Here is a 21932-nt window from a genome sequence, read left to right as displayed (position 1 = left end):
AACAGCTCCGCTTCAAGCTTCTTGTTCTTCTCAGCCAAGAAATTGTTCTCGAATCTCAGTGCTCCAATAGTCTGATTAGCCTCATCAAACTTTGTGGAAAACTCCTCACAATCAAGTTCCACATCACTGAGCTTCTTGGTGGTTAGTCTATATAATTTCTCATGCTTCTCAGAAAGCTTATACAGCTTCTCATAGGCTGTATGGATGTCATCTTGATCATCCATCTTATCAAACTTAGATTCCATAAATTCCTCTTCTTCAACCACATCTTCAACAATCCCATCAGTAGGATTAACAGTGGCTATGAAGGCATTTAAGATTCTGTCATCCTCATTGTCGGAATCATCCTCAGGCTCAGTGTCACTAAAGGTAACAGCAAGTGCCTTGCTCTTCCTAATGCTCTTGAGGTATGTAGGACACTCATGCTTCATGTGACCGAAGTCTTGACACCCAAAGCACTTAGGTCTTGAAGGAACAGTGTACTGACCACCTTCCTTAGCATCCTTCTTCCCTTTGTCTTGGCCTTTAAACTGAGAAAAACTGGGTTACCTGCGATCCTTGTCGAAACCCTTTCCATTAGCATTCTTCATAAACTTCTTGAACTGTCTAGTAATGTAGGACTTCATCTTGGAATCTTCATCATCAGAAGATTCATCTGTTTCACTGCTTTTGGCCTTCAGTGCCATACTCTTGCTTTTACCCAACTTGCCTGTTCTTGTCAACCTTACTCGTAGGTCTGTAAGTTTCCAACCAGCTCAGTCAAAGGAATCTTGTTAATATCCTTTAATTCCTCTATTGCCATAATCTTGGCACGAAATCTCTCGAGCAGAGATCTGAGTACTTTCCTCACAATCTTGGGTTTAGGAATGGTTTCCCCAAGATTGAAGGCTGAGTTGACTATGTCCTTTAGCTTGGCATAGAACTCATTGAAAGACTCATCTTCCTCTATCTTTATCTCTTCAAAGCTTGTAGTGAGCCTCTGAAACTTTGAGTCCTTGACAACCTTAGTACCCTCATAAGTTGTCTGAAGAATGGTCCAAACCTCCTTGGCAGTTTCAGTTAAGAATATTTTCTTGAACTCCTCATTGGTGACAGCACTGAATAATGCATTCAATGCTCTGCTATTGAAGTTTGTGGCCTTAATCTTGGCATCATCCCAGTCAACTGGCACTTCTGTAGGCTTAGTCCAGCCTATCTCCACAGCTTGCCACACTTTCTCATCTAAAGATTGCAAAAAAACTCTCATGCATACTTTCCAATATGCATAGTTAGTGCCATCAAATAAAAGAGGTATGATTAATGAATGTCCTCTATCCATGACAAATAGGGGTCAATGGATTAATACAGTAAAAATTAAACCCTAATCAGAGTGTGCCCGCTCTGATACCACTTGATAGGCCACAAACTGAATGACCCCTTATGATAGAAGTTAATTAATTAATTAGACAAGTTATTAATTAATTAATTTATCATGCAAATGCATGGTAGCACAAATAAATCACCAATAAACTAAATAAGCAGAGGAAAATAAATAACACGGTGATTTATTTACGAATAGGGAAAATCTAATGGCGAAAACCCCACCGGGTGATTTTCAGGTCACCATTCTTGAAACTCTACTATTATCACAACAAGCGGTTACAATTAAAGGAATCCAAGTACCTTACTAACCTACAGTTGAACCCTTACCCCAATACCTAATTGGACTTGTTCTGTAGTGACAGTTCCCCTTTCAGATGCACTACTTCCCAGTACATGACTAACCAATTGCGCGGATCCTAGTACATGACTTCAATCATTAATTAAGAAGGTTGTTGGTTGCAAAGTTCTTCAGTTCATCCACACGATGAAGATCAAGAAAACGCTTGGTCACAAAACCCTACGGTGCACATACACAATAACTTCTTCAAGAGAAAGAGATGAACTAGGGTAAGAACTCGTCTTCGGTCACAATTTGCTTGACCAAATTTGCTCAAAACTTGTGCAACTTATGAACACTTTGACGGCCCTTAAACTAATCCTTTTATATGTCTAGGGTTGGGAGAAAAGAAAGCCCAAAAACACATTCACGGATTCCAAGAAAATCATATTGGAATTCTGACAATCTTAAATCTCGAAAGATAGCAGCTGTCAAGCAGCTGTCGAGCAAGTGACGAGCACACCAAATGAAGAACAGCTTCCTTAAGCTCGATAGATGCAGCTGTCGAGTTTTAATGATTTTGCACTTTGAACTTGTTTTCTTGAACAGACTTGAAAGCTTCAATACTTGATCTTGAAACAAGGTTTTTTGAAGTATTTAAAACATCCTAAATCTACCAAAATACAAGTAAAGTGCATTTTGTCAAAGGAGACATATGTTCTTAACATGTGAAACACATATGTCCTAACACACATAACACTTCATTCAGTGTTCTTGCAAAATGCATCCTCTGTATCAACTACTATGAATGAAAAACCTTGAAGTTCACCAAAATTCATGAAAACAAAGACCAAGTCTTACACACAATTATACTCACACACCTAAAATTAATAATGTCAACTACAATGCCCTACTTATTTTTATCAAAGTTCCAACTTTTGACATAAACTCCATACTATCCAAATTTGTAAATATGGGTAATTGATTTTTCAAGCAAAATATCTATTGATAAAAAGTCAGTGCAGATCAAGAATGTGATTGTGGCCGAACAAAATCTTCTAATTTTTCCCACACATTCAATGCTGCAGTTCTATCTTGGTGTCGCTTATTCTTGCTAATCTGCACATTTGCCATATACATTCACATCAAATCCTAATAATAAATGGCCGCAGACATCGATATACTCATATCCCATTCAACATAACTAAGATCAAAACAACCAACCAAATCAAGAAAAACAATACTCACTGAGATAATCTTTACATTCCACTGCTTCACAGTCATTGCAAACTCCAAACTGTCATCCTTAAACTGCATAAAAAATACAACTTTGTAGGACATGAAACCATGTGCAAGGGTTAACAAGGGTAGGATCCCAACTCTGTAGGACATTGTTAGGATCCTGTAAACTGCATCACCTGTTTCAAGATGTAAGTGAACACCATTATGTGCTGATAATAAATGATCATGAACTTGAAAAGATACAGTGAGAAAGTATACTCATCTCCAATCACTAGAAACACCTCTAAATCTCTAAAAAAAGAAGAAGATAGCTAAATGTTGCTCAAAGTAAGACACTTCAATAACAAATTCGAGGATATTGAAAGGCAATTAATATTGAATGTAAAGAAAATGTATGTCAGACCCCTTTAAAGTAGCAGATCCCTTGTTGATCATAAAGAATGGAAAAGTGGTAAAAAAATGATACTTTTGTATGAAACCAATTGGATAATTGAGAATTAACATACAAATCCACTGTAACTTTGGAAAATAAATAAAAGGATTGAAAAGGTTGTTTACTCTTTCCTCTAACTCTTCAAAAATCGTAAAAGTGTAAGACAACTTCATCACTCTTTAGCTTTCTTAGCATGGTCCCAATCACCAATTTAAACTAATCTCAAGACTCGCAAGCTCGACCATAAGCATTCCATAGTATCCAAATTAAGTGACAATTCCTTTCACAAGTGACTCTTTGGGCTTCTATTGAATCGAGAAATAGGTTTGATTGTCTTATCTTTTTGATATAAGGCATCCTCCGAATAATTCATTGTCTTAACAACAAAAGATCAGTTTCAAGGTACTAAGAAAGGATTGCTCTCAGTCACACATTAACTGCTACAATACTCCTCGATATCAAGGCCCTGTCAGGGCTTCAAAGATCAAAGCAATTCTGCTATGCTAATCTAACCTAATTTGGTTCCAAAAGTGGTGCTCACATCTCTCTCTCATTAAATAAAATTTTGTCTACATAAGTCAATGTTCATAAACAAGTAGGAAAATTTTCTAACCAACATAACTTTCACAATAAAAAAAATCTTAATGTGTTTTGTCTCAACACGTTAAAATTATCAATCCACACACCGTTGAACAAGTCAACAAGGTTTCAATCAATAAAATTCAAGCATATATAATCCTTGCCCAACAATCCATAATGCCAGAGCATTTATAATCATAATCGGAATAACAATTAAATCATCAAAAAGAGGTTATTGTGTGATTGTATTGATAAATTGAATCAAAGCCAGCCTACTTGATACATAAACTTTGCAAAATATGACCTCTAAATTAAACTATAGTCACATGATATACAATAGATAATCATCCACAATTTCACAATTCAGTTAAAATCAAATTCAACCAATATAAAATTCATAATATACTAAGGAAAAAAAATTCAAGAGTTTTTTAATTATATATATATATATATATATATTTTTGGTTACCTGATGTTATTAAGTCCAGAACTACCGCAGTAAACGCAGTTGAAAGGAGCGGGGGTGTCACGGTAAATAGTCTGCTGAATCGGAATACCCTTGGGATCTCCATAGACGGAATACCCTTCATTCATAAAGTTTTATTTCAATTATCCACTACCAACACAAAAAACAAAAAGTTTTTTTTTTTTTTTTTCCCCTTAGCTTGCCATAAAAAAACCCATATCCAGAAATTAAGAAACAAAGATCAAAGCAAAAGAAAAACACTAAAAGAATAAGAGCAAGTTTATGAATATCAAAACAAACATTCCATGTTAGCTGAAATCAAGCACAATGGAGAAAGCAGAAAGATCAGGAAGAGTGAAAGAAAAGCCATAACAAAGTTCCCTTCCATTACTCTCCCTTTCTCTTTCAGTAAATCTCTCTCAGATCCAAATGGTATTCCACGCCCACCATCACAAACAACCTCCTACACAAAACCCAGCTCCCAAATCTCACATAACAACAACCAAAAACCCAATCTGATAAAAAAATATTAACTTTAGCAAAACCCAGAACACCCATTGGAATGAAAAGCATAGAGAAAACAAGAACTACACGTACCTAGCATTGTAGAACAGATCTGGCGGTTTGAAACTACAAAACTCCAACTGGGTTTTTGTTCTAGTTCAAAGAGAGAACAAAAAACTGCAAGAAAATCCAATACTATGTATAATGAGTGAAGAAAGAGTAAACCCAGAAAGCAAAAAAAAAAAAGAAAAAAAAATTGAAACTTCTAGTATTTGACTAGGAAAAAGGGAAAGCGAAAAAAAAATAAAATTGTATGAAGCCCAAAAAGCCAAAGGCTAACTCATCAAAGTGAAATATCAAAAATTTCAGGTGTCGATCTCACAATGAGATGTGTTGATTCAAAAAGATCAAATAATATGTTGAACATGGAGCCAAATGAAAAGCTTCAAAGATATTGTTCTCAAGTTTATGTGGGAGGTCATATATGCATATTTCTATAATTGAGATAGGTCACATTATCTAGTGCTAGTTGTATATGCCTTGATTGAATTGATCATTGAAGCTTCACATTAGAATAAGGACTATCTTATTTTTGATATCCACACACAACACACATGTCTATGTCCAATGAATGCCATATTCATTCATGTTATTGAACCTGATTAAATGTGTTTTCACATGCTCAATCTTTGTTGATCAATCAAAAAAAAAAAAAAAAAGATTTTTGAGTTTTTAGGTATTTTTGGAAAGTATTTTGTTTTTACAAATATTTGTCAAAATTTCAAAAACTTGTTGCCCTGTTCTGGTGACTCAGTCGCGGGTAGTACCAGTCACTTGCCCTAGTCACGAGCCCATACAGAGATTTTTCGTGACTCACTAGTAACTCAGTGGCTGGTATATGTTTCAGTCACGAAAAAGACTTATAATATTTTTCAAAATCTGGGTTTTCATGCTTTTCGTGGCTCAGGTTGGCGATTTGTTCCCGGGTGGAAGGTCCAGTTGCGAGGGGTACACAGAGATTTTCACGGCTCAGATCACGACTCTCTCACGAGTGGAACTTCTAGTCGCGAAAAATACTTAGAAATTTTTTCAAAAGTTTTTCTTTCAAGTGTTCTGGCGGCTAACCCTGGCAACTTGAACGTGACTTGACTAAGTCGTGAAAATCGCATGTTTTGCGTAAATTGGTCAGTTTTTAAAACTTTTCAGTTTTCCCTCGAACATTTTTGACTATTCATTGTCTTCCCCATTTGCACTATCTCTCAAACTCACCGTATTACTCTTGAAAAACCTCCATTTTTGCATCATTTCATCCTCAAATCTTCAAGGAAAAGGTATGGGTTTTCTCTTTCTCACTTCATATTTCATGATTATGTTTTTGTTTTCTTGATTTGTGAGTTATTTTTGTGGTTTAAGTTATATAGTGTTCGAACATGGGTTTGGTTTATTTGGTTGAGTAAGTTTGATTGAGTGTTGGTGATATTGATTGAGATGTTTTCTTCATTTTTTTATGATGTTTGTGTTCTGTGTTGTGCCTCATGATTGTGTTGTTCTGTACATATCATGTTCATGGTAGAGTGTCACAATGACAGTTATTTGTGACTGTGTGATGCTCATTGACCACTTTGTTCTGAGTTGTAATTGATCAACCATCATCTTTGGTCACCTACTAACTTCTTAAATATACAATCCATAAGTGCTGCTTATGATAACTTGATGCTAACTTGGTTCAAGTTCTGTGATTGTTTAAGTGTGTTCTCTCTTTGAATTTCATTTTGATTACATGAATTTCATTTTGAGGTGTCGCACTTGGTTCTCTGCTGTGTATCTTGTCTTTTGCAGATGTCACGCCGTTCATCTAAAGGAAAAGAGATTGAAATTGATGTTCCATCCCTTGTTGCTAAGCGGACTCGTTGCTCGACTCAGTCATCTCAAGGCTCAAACAATGAGAGATTTAGGACTCCTTTTGATTCACAAACCTACTCAAGCATTTTTATAGATGCTACTCCTATTGTGGAACGTGTAGTACAATTTAATACCTTGAACATGACATTTGTCCCTAGGATTTTTGAAGTAAGGGATTAGGCTGATCTGCTTGGGGAATTTTGAGGACCCGATTGATGAATTAGTTAAGGAATTCTACTCTAATGCCATATACACTGGAGTAGAGTTGAAATGTTGGGTAAGAGGAACTGAATTCTCCATCAATACAAAATACATTGCAAAGGTTCTTCACATCACTAGACCAGCAAATGTGGACATCACTCCGTATGATGACAAATCACTTCAGGTACAAGACATTCTTCAAGTTCTTGGGCCTGATCATGAGGTTAGAAGCAAAGGATCATTTATCGGCACTGCATAGTTTTCACCTGAGCAGACGACTCTAAAACTGATCATGTTCTCTAACCTCTACCCACTGTCTAACACTTCTTTCATAAATCTTGGAAGAGAGCACAATTTCTGTGTGATCTCATTATCGGAGTTCCAATTGACATTTATGCCCACATCTTTCAGATAATTGGGAAAACAGTAGCTCGATCGGCAACACAAACCAGTTTTCCTTTTTGTAGTCTCATCATGAAGATCATGCTTCTTGAAGGTGTTTGTCCACCATTAGATGGAAAAATTATTTCACATCCTCGACCAATTTCCATGATAACTCTCCATGCAAGCAAGAGTCAGTCCTCTAAAACACCTAAGAGTGAGCCATTCTCCCTTGCCACTCCATCAGGCCATGATTCATTTACACCTGTGCATACCACAACTGTTTTCCCCATTCCTTCTAAGAAGCAAACAACTAGGACTCCATCTGCACCTAGCTCTCAAGATGATAGATTGAGCACTTTAATCGAGGGGCTATGTCAGCGTATTTCGGGATTAGAAAGATCTCTCTACTCCACCAACAATCATGTTCAAATGCGTCTCACTGCAATTGAGACACAACTAGATGCTATTCAACAAAAGCTCGAGGATAGCCTTTAGCTATTCGTGCCAAAAAGGGGGAGAGATAGCATATAGCAAGGGGGAGATAGCAATGTGCACATTGAAAGGGGGACGCTGAAAGGGGGAGTTGTATGCTCAAGAAGAGGAAGTTGATACATATACACTCACATATACTTTAAAGTAGTCTATTTTTTTTTTTTTCTCGTTTTGCCTCTTTATAGCTATTTGCTTGTTGTTTATATAAACTCAACTCTTGTGTGGATATGGTTCTAATAGTTTGGTTTAAACTCATGGTTGTTTTTATCAAAACTCTTAAATCTTATGGTACTTGTTTATGGTTTGTACCATCATTATGCAGTCTTTATGCTTTGTTTCCTAGTACTTTTAACTAAATGTTATGCATTTCCTTTAAGTACTCTCACTCTTGTGCCCTAGTAGGATCTTGTTCTTAGATGCATATACTTTATGTATTGTGCATTGGTTGAGTGTTGGACATGCAAGTAATTTGCATTGAGCTTGTTAGCTTGTATGTCCAGATGTTCATTCCAAATTTGAACGAGCATTGTGGTCACTATTTTATAGTGATTGTTTGTATGGTCAAGTCATGGTTTATTACTTAATTCCATTTTCTTAATCGCATTGTGCTTGCCTCATATTCATTACAAGTTTTTCTACATACAATGATCATATTGTGTTATTGTGTTTTAGGAGATTCTTGTTCATATGATTCAAGAGCTTCACAGATTCTAGAGTTAGGTGTGAGTGAGCTTTGTTCAACTATTCCCAACTCATATGTTAAGTCTAGAGTTTGTTTTAGGATTTTGTAAAGGAATAGCCAAAGGGGGAGATTGTAAGTTTGAAATTTTATCAACCATCTTGTTGGCTTTATTCCATATCAAATTTGCTTGTATTTTAGCAATTAGTAACCTTGTATTTAGGTGGGAATCATGTAAGGGTAGTGTGTAAGAGAGTGTGAAGAAATGCTCAAGATTATACAAAGAAGCAAGGACTCACGACTGGATCCCGCGGGTGGCTCGCGGCTTGCAAGCTGCCAGAAGTTGTACACGTGTCAAGCATGCTAGATGTTGAAGCGTCATGCCAGCTGGAGCACTATAGGACAAAAAGTACAGATTAGCCATTCAGTTACCTTACAGCTGGAACTCGCGACTCAGTCAAGTTGCGAGGCTAAACCACCAGCCAGTTCTGTTTTGAAAAACCTGACTCTTCGTATTCATTTCTCACCCTAGTATATATACCTCTTATACCCACGAAATGTAGAGAGTTTCCTAAGAGAATTTTGAGAGAGAAACCCTAGAGAAAAACATGATTGACTCAACCCCATTCTTCACATAGAGACTCATCAAATTCCTCTACTCTTTTCCTCTCCATTATTACATCCTTGAGAGGTACATTACCAAAACATTTTCTCACCATACCCATATCTGTGAGAAGGCTGCTTGGTGCTTTAGGAAGCAGTTAAGAAGGGACCAATTTCATACTGGTTGATGCTATGGTCAGTAGCGAAATCTGGTAAGTTAAAGAAGAAATAGGTTCGGCATAACCTTGTTGGAGTAGGAGCTTGGAGGGCGGCGTAGAGGTTTTACACCAAGGGCTTCGGTTTCCTCTTTGATAACACATCGTGTGCTGTCCTTGTGTTTGCATCTCTCTTCCCTTAATCTTTGCCATTTAATTTTTGCTGTGGATAAAATTTTATTTGGTTTAGATTGTTTATCAATTCTGTATTAAGGTTATGTTCATATTTCACACATTAATTATTTGATATTAAGCTTGAATTAGTAATTTGTAAATTGGGAATCTAAACATTCAAGGTGTTTTATACACTTATTGAACTTTCAATCTCTTTGAGCTGTAAACAATGAAGCTTGAAGTCCAAGTTATCTCAAAGGACACTGTCAAACCTTCATCTCCAACCCTTCAACATCTCCACCACTACCAGCTTTCCTTCCTCGGTCAACTTCAACCTCTAGTTTTCATGCCCCTGGTTTTCTGCTACCTAAATTACAATGAAGCTAATCATAGCAATGTAGAACAAAGTGACAGGATTAAGAAATCCTTAGCAGATGCTTTAACCCGATTCCACATGCTAGCAAGACGGGTTAAGGACAATCTTTGTATAGATTGCAATGATGAGGGCGTCCACTACGTGGAAGCCAAGGTTAAGTGCAGTCTTTCCGAATTTCTTGTGAGTCCAACCCCTTGTGAGCTCAATATGTTTCTTCCATTTGAATTGGCCGAGGTTAATGAGTTACCTACATCAATCCAAGTCACCTTCTTCAACTGTGGTGGTCTTACGATTGGTATACTAATGTCCTACAGAATTATAGATGCCTTATCTTTCATCTTGTTTCTCAAGAGTTGGTCTGCTATTGCATGTGGTGATGGCAACATAGTGAGTCCTCCAATGGATTCTGCCAAGCTATTCCCACCACAAGATTTATCTGGCTTCAATCCGAATATTGGGATTGTTAGGTTTTAAAGACATAGGATTTTATGTATTTAGAACTCTAATGTGTATTGTTGGCAAACCATGATTAAAACAAAATGTTTAGTTATGTTTAGACTTGCTCAAAGTTAGTTCATTTATGTAAAGTTGGAACAAGCTGATGCAGAAATTAATATTTCTTCTCGGCCTGGTTCGATCGATCGAAGCTTAGGCTCGATCAATCGAAAATTGAGTCAGATGCATTTTCTGCGGAATTCCAACTCAGCCTATTTTGTTTTAAAACGTTTAGGGTTTTGTATTTTTGCCCTAGGTATATAAGGCAAACCTTAGCCACGTTATAATGTTACTCATATTGTTGTTTGTGTAAATCTCTTATGAGATCTGTGAGGAGCTTTCCTTTACACAAGCTTAGGATTATCAAAAAAGAGATTTCTTCAAGAGCTTGATGATCATTCAGTTGCTACCATAAGAACTTAAAGAAACACAAGCGGGTGTCCTTGTACTTACTGGAGAATCCAAGAAAGAAGGAGTCCGTGGTTTCAGAGCTTGCACGTAGTCATGTTAGTAAGTTTCTACTGATGGGTAGCAAAAGGATGTTAGTGGTCTAAGTCCTGCTGAACAACTTCGATTCTTTCATAGTGGATTTAGGTTTACCTATAGGATAGTTAGGTTAAATCCTCCCCAGGTTCTTACCAGTTTGGTTTCCTGAGTGATCATATCATTGTAATATTTATCTTTCCTCTATTTTGCATAATATGATTGTTTGATTGTGATAACCTAGATTTGGAATTTGAACTAAGCAACAACTTAGCTAATTACCTACGTTAACCCAATTGTGTTTTTAAAGGGTCTATAAACTATCAAGTGCATGGTATTAGACAGGTTACTCTCTTGTTTTAGATCTTTTGATCTAAGAGCTGATCCTTGACCCCTGTTGTCATGGATAATTTGAAGTTTCTTTTTTATCATGTTTCTGCTCATGCTTTTGTTGATTTTATTGATGCCTGTGAAACTCTTCGTAAGGAATTATTGAAATCTATGAAAATTACTAAGAAATTCAAGAAAGAGTTAAAATTGGCTAATCTTGAAAAAGAGGAATTGATTGTTAGATTAGATGAATCTAATAAAAAGAATGAATTTTTGAGAAATCAAATTTCCGCTCAAGATGAGAAGATGAAAAGTTTAGAACAAGAGTTAGTTGAATCTAAAGTTAAGATTGAAAATTTGACTAGTACCAAGCCTACTGTTGATAACAAAAGTGTTTCTATTTCTCTTAAACCTAAAACTGAGAAAGTTTATATCTCTCATTTTAAGAGGAATAATAAAGAAAAGACTTATTTTGCTAAGTTAGACAAAGGTAAAAGTTCTGATGTTGACGCTGAAGTTTCAAAACCTAAGTCTAAACCTACTATTAGAAAGTATAATAAATATGTTTTTGTGCCTACTTGTCACCTTTGTGGTGTTGTTGGTCATATTAGACCAAATTGTTCTTTGTTGAGGCAAAAACCAAAATCTGAGGCTAGATTTGTTGTTATGAATACTGATGTTCCTAAATTTGTTCCTGTTTGTCACTTTTATGGTGTCTCCAGTCGCATTCATCCTAATTGTCATAAATTGAAATTTAAGCATTCAGTGTTTCAATCTAGGATATGTGATGATATTTCTCTTGCTATAAGTCTATATAAATGGTTTCATATTTTTTTGAAAAATTTGAGCTTGTTGGCTTGTGAAAGGAATTTACAGGATTTCAGTCTCTCTCAAAAGATTGGTGTAGTTCTTTAAATACACTCTGCTTCTCATGGATTTTCACCTACAAAGCCGAAAACTCGTACTATATGGGTGAGAAAAAATTCTCTAAGGTGAGTGTTGCCGACCTGTCCCTGATTTAATTCTTTCAATTGTTTGTAGACATGTCTTGTTTTTGTTTTTGGATATTTTGTCTCTTTTAGAATTTTTTTTATTTAATAAAAAAAAATCCAAAAACATTGAAAATTTTTCAAAAAGACAAAAATATTTTATTTTGAGTCTTGTTTTATTTTTCTTGAGGATTACATGAATTATGATATCTCTCTTGATTTAGAACATGCTTGAAATTGTGGAAAAACGTGAATAGTATGTATTATATAAGTGCTAAGCTATTTATAATTTTGTATGAGTATGTACTAGTTTGTACATGTACTCATGGGTTAATTAAGAAATTGATATTTCTTGTTTGTGTACTTCTATAGCTTAGTTAAGTACTGTCATGCATTGCATTTGCATTGTTCATTTAGCATCATGTGTGTTTTTTGTTTTTTGTCATAAATTTTTTTAAAAACCAAAATGATTTTTGTGTTTTGTATTTCACATCTTGGATTTATAATCAAGGATTGGCCATTTTATTTTTACATAACAAGTTTATGTATCTTGTTTAGCTTTGATGAGCTTATTTATTACACTTTACTAGTTTGAGCTTTGTAGTGCATGCTTTGTGGGAGATGTTTATAGTTTTAGATCACTTTGTCTTGATCTTGAAGTCATATGTCTTTGACTATTGGACTTGAATCTTTTGAGAAAGGTATGAATAATCATCTCACTACTATTTTCTAGCCAATCATGAACACCTTAGTGCATATCGTAAAATTTTGTGCTCGAGAAAGTGTAGCACATGCACAAAAGAATATAAGGTGTAACCTCAGTTTAAATGTTAAAATTAGTGTGTACATTATTGGACTTAATGTTAAATAAAACAAATAAAATTGGTGTGTACATTATCCCGGTTATTTTAATAAGTTTTTGCTCAAATAAAATTGGTATTTATATTATGAGGCAAATCAAGAAACTTACATGATTGTAAGCTTGTTTTTTAGGAGATGTGGGAGTTATATGATGTAACTCTTTAGGTGATAGTCTCTTTCAAATTCTATGTAATAAATTTTGTAGACGTTGTGATTGATTTCTATTTACATATCATCTCACATGTATCTCAAGTTTTTGCTAGTTGCACACACTACACAAGTTACTCTTTGCTAAACTTGGTACATGTTATTGTGTGTGATCTTTTTGTGGCCATCCAAGATTATATGTTCCCTGATTTTAATGTAAAATGTGTTTAAAGTTTGAGACTTGAGGTCAAATTAATTGAAAATTTTGTTTTTGGAAGATCTAGGTTGAATTCAAGTGTTTTTGAAAAACTTTTAATCTCATACTCATGCATTTCATTCATGAAATATTGTGTTTTGAGGAGTTTCTACATTAAATTGCTCTGTTTTTCAAAAATTTGATTTTTTCATGCATCATTGTATCCATCTTACAGTTTTGTAGTCATATTTCTCATTGTTTCACACATAACATGTATACACTTTGCTAAATTGGGTACTTAACTTGATTTAAAAATTGATTAATTTTTGAGTCATTTGTACATTCTAGTATATGCTATTTTTATGTGTGAACTGTAGAAAATATTTTTCTTAAGAGATATGATGGATAATCAATGTGCAAATATTTTCTTTACTCATGCAACTGTTAATGGGTCACATAATGTCATGTTTGCATTTATTGAAAGAGAGAATATTTTTCTTCATGTGTATCCTCAGCTTAATTTTTTTTTAAGTTTGGTTTGTGTCTTTTTATTTTCCCCTACCTCCTATTTTTCCCCAAAACTTGTTTTGTGTTTCCTATTTTCGTAGGGGGAGTTGTCTCTATTTTCTTTAGAGTTGAATTGTTTTATGTTACCTTGATTGTCTATTTTCTCTTGACCTTTGTTACTCTTTGTTTGAGTTATCTTTGTCAATTTGTGACAAAAATGGGGAGATTTAGATGAAATGTGGGAATATGTGTGGAAGATACAAGAATGTTCTGTTTAGGGGGAGTTAACATTTTTTTTGATGTATCTAACTTAGGGGGAGAGTTAGTTTGCATATTTGTTGATTTATTGTTTTTTTTTTTTCTTCCACACATGCGGTTATGTATTTTTGTTTAGTATTTCAGGAAATATACAGGTTGATTCAATTGTGCTGTTGTCTACACTTACAACTGATGGATAGTAGTTAGGATTGAATTTTCTTTTATGAGCATTTTTATGTAAAGGGCTTTTCTTTGTAAACTTTGAGTTTTTAGTTGTGTTTTGTCATGGATCGCCCAAGGGGGAGTTTGTTAGGTTCTAAACACTTAGGATTTTATGTATTTAGAACTCTAATGTGTATTGTTGGCAAACCATGATCAAAACAAGATGTTTAGTCGTGTTTAGACTTGCTCAAAATTGGTTCATTTATGTAAAGTTGGAAAAAGCTGATACAGAAATTAATATTGCTTCTCAGCCTGGTTCGATCGATCAAAATTTAGGCTCGATCGATCGAAATTTAGGCTCGATCAATCGAAAATCGGGCCAGATGCATTTTCTGTAGAATTCCAACTCAGCCTTAGTTTGTTTTAAAACATTTAGGGTTTTGTATTTTTGCCCTAGGTATATAAGGCAAACTCTAGCCACGTTTTAGTGTTACTTATATTGCTGTTTGTGTAAATCTCTTGTGAGATTTGTGAGGAACTTTCTTTTACACAAGCTTAGGATTATCAAGAAGGAGATTTCTTCAAGAGCTTGATGATCATTCAGTTGCTGCCATAAGAACTTAAAGAAACACAAGCAGGTGTGCTTGTACTTGCTGGAGAATCCAAGAAAGTAGGAGTCTGTGGTTTCAGAGCTTGCACATGGTCGTATCAGTAAGTTTCTACTAGTGGGTAGCAATAGGATGTTAGTGGTCTAAGTCCTATTGAACAACTTCGATTCTTTCATAGTAGATTCAAGTTTACCTTAAGGATAGTTAGGTTAAATTCTTCCCAGGTTTTTACCGGTTTGGTTTCCTAGATGATCATATCATTGTGTTATTTATCTTTCCGCTGCTTTGCATGATATTATTGTTTGATTGTGATAACCTAGATTTGGAATTTGAACTAAGTAACAACTTGGCTAATTACCTAGGTTAACCCAATTGTGTTTTTAAGGGGTCTAAAAACTATCAGGGATAAAAAAGGATAAAATTGTGACAAAAAGGTTTGTCTTTGATGCATCAGCTATAGCAGAAATTAGAGGCAAATGCAGTTCTGACGACAAGAGCATTGAATATTCACGTTCGACGAGCGTTGAGGCCTTATCCGCTTTCATATGGAGCCGCTTCATGGCTGCTACTCAACCAAAACCAGACCCAAATAAGATCTACAGTATTATTCATGCTGTGAACTTGCGAACCAAGACAGACCCGCCTCTTCCATATGATTACTTTGGTAATATTTGTCGGATTGCTATGTCAGTACCATCGAGAGACATCGAGGAGGGCTTTCATGGCATTATTAAACCAATAAGAGAAGCGATTAAGAAAATCGATGGGAATTTTGTTAAAATGCTCCAAAAAGGTGATTTGTACTTAAAATATGTCAAAGAGAACTCCTCTATCTTCCAAAAAGGGGAGCTGCTTACGCTTTCCTTCACCAGCTTGTGCAAGTTTCCTCTCTATGAGGTTGATTTTGGGTGGGGGAAACCTGCATGGGTTAGCTCATCTAAATTAACGTTCAAGAATTTAGTTAGTTTCATTGACACTAAATCGGGGGATGGAATAGAGGCATGGTTTAACTTGAAAGAGGAAGATATGGCTAAATTAGAAACCGATAAGGAGCTCCTTGCCTATGTTTCTCCATTGAATCTCGTCTGGGAAAAAACGGCTTCTACTATTCTTTTCTTTTCTGTTATTTGTTTTCCTCATTGAATTTTAGTTTGAAAGTGTAAAAATAAATGTTTCTCATGTTCTCACATTTATCTCAAGTTTGACACTCATCTTAAATTTCAATAATTTCTCACTTACCTACAACTTCTACCTCTACTCTTGTAAGAGAACACACATGTATACATCAAATTCTAAACTTACGTCTAGAATTTGGTCTGTTTGTAGTTGTTCATAGAGGAGTAAATATGGTGTTTTTGTTGCATATTAGCGTGGAATGATAGGATGGAGTATCATGTTATCGTACTCTACTTTGAGTGTATCCAATAATTTTCTATTTTATTAAAAAAAAAAAAAAAAACATATTTCTTGCCTTATTGTCTTGTCTCCAGTGGTGACTACAGGTTTATGTTAGGGTGGTCCTAACTTGCAAAATAATAATATATATATATATATATATACTTGAAAAAAAATTATATTATAAACTAACCTATTTTGACCACCCTAATAAATTTTTTTCTGTTTTTTAAGAAAATTTCAACTTATGATGTCTGCTCCTGATGACAGCTCTTTATCGTCAGACCAAGACACCCTAATAAAAATGTTAAACACCCTCACTTGAGAATTTCAAAAATTTTGGTTCAACAAAATTAAGAATAATGCTACATCTAGAACATTTTTAATAAATCTCAAGTGGTCAAGCTATTACTGATTTTAATTATGGCCTATACTGGCATCATTTTTTTACTCACCACTAATAGCTTATTGCATAAGATTTATTTTGAAATTTTTGACATAGCTTTACTCCAAAAAAAATTTTGGCCCTCCAAACATAATCCTTATCTCTTAAACCAAAAAAAAAACCAAACAAACAAAAAAAGGTTTAAATAACAATGATAAAAATTAGCCAAAAGAACAACAAAAATAATAATAATAATAATAATAATAAAAAGACTAGGCCGAACAAAAGCTAATTCAAAAACAAAAAAGATAATATATATATATATATATATGTCTAATCATTCAAATTATAACTTGTTCAACCCATTACATAAAAATAATCTCTAATTTTATTTTTCTATTGAAAATGATACCAACATAAATATTGTAATCATGAGTTATCCTTAGCAATGCCGATAGCTATGGTCTTTTTGGCTTTGCGATCGCAACATTACAACTCAACTCAAAGTTGTAGCAAATATCATTTGTTTGTTTCTTTCACTTTATTACTCTAATCTCAATATTTTTAGTTCTCACTTTATTATTGTCATTGCCAGTAAAAGAAATTGTAATGAACGAGGTAATTGTATATCCCATCCTACAGATGTCATTTCTGTTAATAAATATCATCGTTCCATAGAATAACTACGATCACAGGTACTACTCCTTAAGTCCTTGCAGCGAATAGAATAATCCGCTGACCCATAGGCCATTAACAATTTCATCTTCTTTATTGCTACTAATTAAAGACAATCTCGCTTCATAAATTATATATGACCATTAATCATTACAGAATGTTTGAATAGAAAGAGTCAACAACGTTATTTTGGCATTGTAATTATAAATCCAACTAGTTGGATACTAGAAAACTCATTGGATGAACAAAGTCAATGTAATTTTAATTTTAACTAGTCGCTAACCCGTGCGATGCACGGAATAGTTAAATAAAAAGATAATTAATCAATCTCACAATGAAAGAAAAGGCTAAAAGAACCAATAAGAGACTACTTTGTCCATCAAGTAATCAACCCAAGTGGCATCGTAGCTCATAAACAAAAGTCATTGTTGCATTTCATGGCTGCATACTTGCTAATAACTTATTGATGACAAATGGAATATAGCTCTATATTAAAACTAAAAGTAAAAGTTCAATCATTCTTTTTCTCTAATTATCAAAAACTAAAAGTAATTTACATCAGTTTCAAATAAAAATCACTTGAAGAATCAACTACTTTGAATCATTATCTGAAAGAGGAGCGACATAAAAACTTAAATAAGTCTCAAAGATGAAGTTCTTCGAACATATTTCAGCACCAATTTCCCAATTCAGCTCTATGTATGGCAACCAATTATCTTAGTCACTTACAATTTTCATCCACCTCCCTAGATCAATAAACTATATATCTACTAATCTACCTACCCTAACTTCAAATATTGAATACAAAGAAAGAGCCAAAATTTCTCAAACAGATTGTGCAGTGTATATAAACTTAAATTGTTCTATTGCCTTCTATTCACGAAAATAATATAGAAGAAATAGAAAAAAAAATTGTTAAAAATGAATGCTTCATAGCTTCCACCATACTTGTACTTACACATACTAATCGTTATTTTCGAGAACTTGTAAAATGAATGAATGTACATGCCTAGATTCAGTTGCAAAACCTGAAATACCAAAGCAAACCTCTATAGATAGTGTAGCACAAGATGTAGCATCAATATTATCCTAGCAATCCAATTATCTATTTGATCCATTGGTTGCAGTGGTGGGCCATTGAATTTGTGAATATCTGTAGAGTCCTTACTAATCTCTTAATAAATTTAAAATGTGATTGGATTCATCATGATTTCAACCATTTTGCTGCATTACTTTTTCTAAGTGTAAAATGTGACAAACCTTGTAATGCATGGGTTATATTGCCGCTATAACATTATATTTTAAAATGAATATAATTTGCATTTAATCTTTTAATACTGGACTAAATTGATCTCTTAGTTGCTTAACTATACATTATATCTGATTACAACTAACCTAATGAATATTTACATTTGCTAAATTATATGTTATAATTTGATTACAACCTCAGTTTAGTTGAACTGAAAATTGTCAAAACACTAAAATTCTACAAATTTAAAGTATATGCACCCCAAAAAATTAGAAAGCAAGCAATCAACACCAATCCAATCAAATATGGTGATGAAAAGTTCTGTTCAAGCATTTCTTTGAACACTTTCAAGGGAGTTGAGAAACCAAAGGGAAAAAAAAGAGTTTCTTAGAATTGAGAAACCAACTAATATAATAAAAAAGATTTTCAGTTTTTGAAGATCATAAGCTATTGAAGATTTATCATACAAACTAATGCTCCCAGGCTAATCTACCAAAATAAACGCAAATCTAAACCCTAAATTGAAATACCAAAACCTAAATCATATTTTTACCAACAACTTTTTAAAACAAAATTAAAAACTTTACCGGTAATGTTTTTGGAGGTATAATGGTGGCTTGAAGCCAGAAAGCGGAGGGAAACAGGCTGACAATGGAAAAATCCCTCAGATTTCTCTCTCTACACCTAATGTTTGCTGATTTGTATTTTGAATGAAGTCTGCAGAGGAGCATTTATAATAAGGGCAGAGCTGCAGAGACAGAATGTTTGAGGAAACAATGGAGAGAGTTTTAAAAAGAAATTAAAAACTTTACTGGTAATGCTTTTGGAGTAATACTGTTCTGTCCAAAATGTGCAACCATACCAGCAGTTTTAAGTTTGCAACAATAACACTGAAACAAAATAGAAATACCCATTTAAGAAAAATAAAAGGTTCCTTTAATAGGCCTAATGAAAAGGTATAATTTTCAGTTTTTTTAAATGTAATCAAATTGCTTGGACATTCAATTGCAGATAAATATTATGCAATGGATTTTAAATTCTCCAATGTACTACCTAGGGCCATATCTTCAGTGTTATGACATGCAATCATGTATCAATCAACCCTTCAACCCTGTTATTCATTTATTTAGTTTAATCAATAAGTAACCTTCTTAATCCTTTTCTTGGTAACAATGGAAAATAACCCAATATTTTCACAAAATATACTTCAAAAATAGATATGGAAGAAGTAAAAACATAGCTCTACCTTTTCAATTATGCACTTTGCTATTGCTGGAATTTGTAGATAGCTTCTAAACTCTATGGACTTGGTCCTTCGATGTGCATGGTAGAAAGCAAAAAATAAAAGTCAGTAGTAGGCTGATAGCTATGGATCTTAGCTTCCATGGTTATACCAAAATTAAAAATACAAACCTTAGCATAACTAAAAAATAAGGATCAAACAAAACCCCTCAAAAATGTAGATGCTACTCTTAAAATCAAATAAAGAAGTAATAAAAACAATGAAAGTATTGAGATGAAACAATTAAACTAAACATAAAACCAAGCTTTAGTTAACAATTACCTAAATATCAGTCATCTTAATCACAAGCATTCCACCATAAAAATATATCTTGTAAAGGGAAAAAATTTATAGAACAGAGAGTCTAAATTTGAAGAGAGATAGAGATAGACCTGGTGAGGCCAAGTGGCCAATGATGACAACTGAAAAGGAAGCCATACCCTCTGCCACAGATGGACCTGTGGTAGGATTCACTTAACAGCAGGGACTAAGGCAACCATTCAAGTGGGATTGTTCTGCCTCGGGTGTTGGGTGCTTCTTTGATTTCAATCAAAATACAGCCATGAATAAGCAGATATTCTCAAACCCAAACTTGAATTTCTCTACAAACTCATCCCAAACTCAAATTAGCTACCAAAAATAAAAATAAAAATTCAATAGGGGTAGAAACCCAGGTGCCGACAGGGCTGTGGGAGAGAAAACTGAGTGAAAAGGGGCAGAGTATATATTCAACAGAGAATGGAACAGAAAATCCAACATGAAAATCAACCATTTAGTATAACGCATAATATATATAACTAAATAATAAATACATTATGAGTACGGGTATATATTTTTGGTTATAGAGTCCTAATTAAATTTGTTTATAGTTACAAATTTCTAAACCAATTTGATTACCAAAACTTATCTACAAAAATAAATGAAAAAAACACTGATTTCTAACCAAACTTAGTTACCTTTGGGCCAGTTTCGACGGGTGGGTTGGGTGTGATGGTGTATCGCCGACAGGAGGGTTGGGGTGCGTTGTTCTCAGCGGCGTTTGTGGGTTGTTGAGGTTGCATGTTGGTGGTTTGTGGCTTGCGGTTGTTGGTGGGTCTGCAGTGGTTTGTGGCTTGCAGTTGTGGGTGGGTCTGCATTTTGGAGGGAGTAGAAGGGAATTGGCCAAAAACAATCTCTGTTGATTTGTGGGTATAGTGGGTATGGTGGTTTTGATTGAGAAATCTGTATTTTTGGTGGCAGAAGTAGTGTTCTTTGGATGGAAGGTGGGTTTTGCCATGGGTCTAATGATTGAGAAATCTGTGTTTTTGGTGGTAGAAGTGGTGTTCTTTGGATGGAAGGTGGGTTTTGCCGTGGGTCTAATGATTGAGAAATTTGTGTTTTTGGTGGTAGAAGTGGTGTTCTTTGGATGGAAGGTGGGTTTTGCCGTGGGTCTAAGGAAGGAGATATTTATTGGATTGTGGGTATGGTGGGTTTTGAATCTTTTGACGGAGTAATTTGTGTTTTTGATGGAAGAAGTGGTGTGTCTTTGGATGGAAGGTGGGTTGCCGTGGGACTGAGGGAGCGTTGGGGGAGAAAAGTTTATAGGGTTTTAGAAAAGTTTTAATTTGCCTTTTATTTGCTTTATTTTGTTTTTTATTTTGTTTTTTTTTTTATTAATATTGTGCTGACGTGGAAAATTGTGGAAGCTCCAAAAGTTTTGGTTTTATATATATATATAGATTAAAGCCTCACTGAACACGGCAGCTAGCTTGAACTTGAAGTTATCTCACTGATGGACACCCTCAAACCCTCATTTCCAATGAAATCTTTTTTTAAAATAATTTCGACATTTGAATGAAGGTTTGAAGAAAATATACTAAAAGTACCACTAAAATTTAAAAAGTAGTTTCTCCAAATTTTTAATTATTTATCGATTAAGAGATTTAAAAAATGGCTGTTGGCTTACGTAAGACAGTGGAAAAGAACCATGGCTGGAAGAGTTATATTATATATGGAGTTCACAAAGTCAATGAAATTATGGGTACGAGGGGTTTTGTTTTTGTTTTTGTTTTTGTTTTTGTTTTTAGTAAACTATTGGTACC

General features: G+C 34.4%; 2 protein-coding genes across 11 annotated transcripts; one reads left to right on the top strand and one right to left on the bottom strand.

Annotated features, from left to right (window-relative positions):
* The first annotated feature begins 9682 nt into the window (after window positions 1–9682).
* Window positions 9683–16008, top strand: LOC115981099 (stemmadenine O-acetyltransferase-like). Its single transcript, XM_031103284.1, has 2 exons — window positions 9683–10296; window positions 15300–16008. Exons 1-2 carry the CDS (start codon window positions 9683–9685, stop codon window positions 16006–16008), a joined length of 1323 nt encoding a protein of 440 aa, XP_030959144.1.
* Window positions 16009–17873: 1865 nt separating this feature from the next.
* LOC115979685 lies at window positions 17874–21368 on the bottom strand. Of its 10 annotated transcripts, XM_031101748.1 has the most exons (4): window positions 20808–21368; window positions 19816–19882; window positions 19382–19459; window positions 18570–19286 (listed from the first exon to the last, which is right to left on the bottom strand). In XM_031101748.1, exons 1-4 carry the CDS (start codon window positions 21125–21127, stop codon window positions 19254–19256), a joined length of 498 nt encoding a protein of 165 aa, XP_030957608.1. In that variant the 5' UTR covers window positions 21128–21368; the 3' UTR covers window positions 18570–19253. The 10 variants fall into 10 exon arrangements, 3 of the variants coding, with proteins under 3 accessions (XP_030957607.1, XP_030957608.1, XP_030957609.1); XR_004089156.1 differs by lacking the exons at window positions 18570–19286; window positions 19382–19459; window positions 20808–21368 and adding exons at window positions 17874–18348; window positions 20244–20800; XM_031101747.1 differs by lacking the exons at window positions 18570–19286; window positions 19382–19459 and adding an exon at window positions 17874–18348.
* Between the last annotated feature and the right edge of the window lie 564 nt (window positions 21369–21932).

This window comes from Quercus lobata, chromosome 3 (genome assembly GCF_001633185.2).
Source record: "Quercus lobata isolate SW786 chromosome 3, ValleyOak3.0 Primary Assembly, whole genome shotgun sequence".
In the NCBI taxonomy this organism is placed as follows: domain Eukaryota; kingdom Viridiplantae; phylum Streptophyta; class Magnoliopsida; order Fagales; family Fagaceae; genus Quercus; species Quercus lobata.
The sequence above is the reverse complement of the archived record's forward strand: the minus strand, read 5'-3'. Positions and strand labels throughout refer to the sequence as shown.

What these genes read in the sequence shown, in the direction of transcription:
- LOC115981099 (XM_031103284.1), top strand. Translation starts at nt 9,683, where the DNA reads ATGAAGCTTGAAGTCCAAGTTATCTCAAAGGACACTGTCAAACCTTCA. An exon ending in CCGAATATTGGGATTGTTAG is followed by an intron (nt 10,297 to 15,299) that starts GTTTTAAAGACA and finishes TGTGACAAAAAG; the next exon opens with GTTTGTCTTTGATGCATCAG.
- LOC115979685 (XM_031101747.1), bottom strand. Translation starts at nt 21,127, where the DNA reads ATGGCAAAACCCACCTTCCATCCAAAGAACACTACTTCTGCCACCAAA. An exon ending in CCGTCGAAACTGGCCCAAAG is followed by an intron (nt 19,883 to 20,807) that starts GTAACTAAGTTT and finishes TGCACATCGAAG; the next exon opens with GACCAAGTCCATAGAGTTTA. An exon ending in CAAAGTGCATAATTGAAAAG is followed by an intron (nt 18,349 to 19,815) that starts GTAGAGCTATGT and finishes TTGGTATTTCAG; the next exon opens with GTTTTGCAACTGAATCTAGG.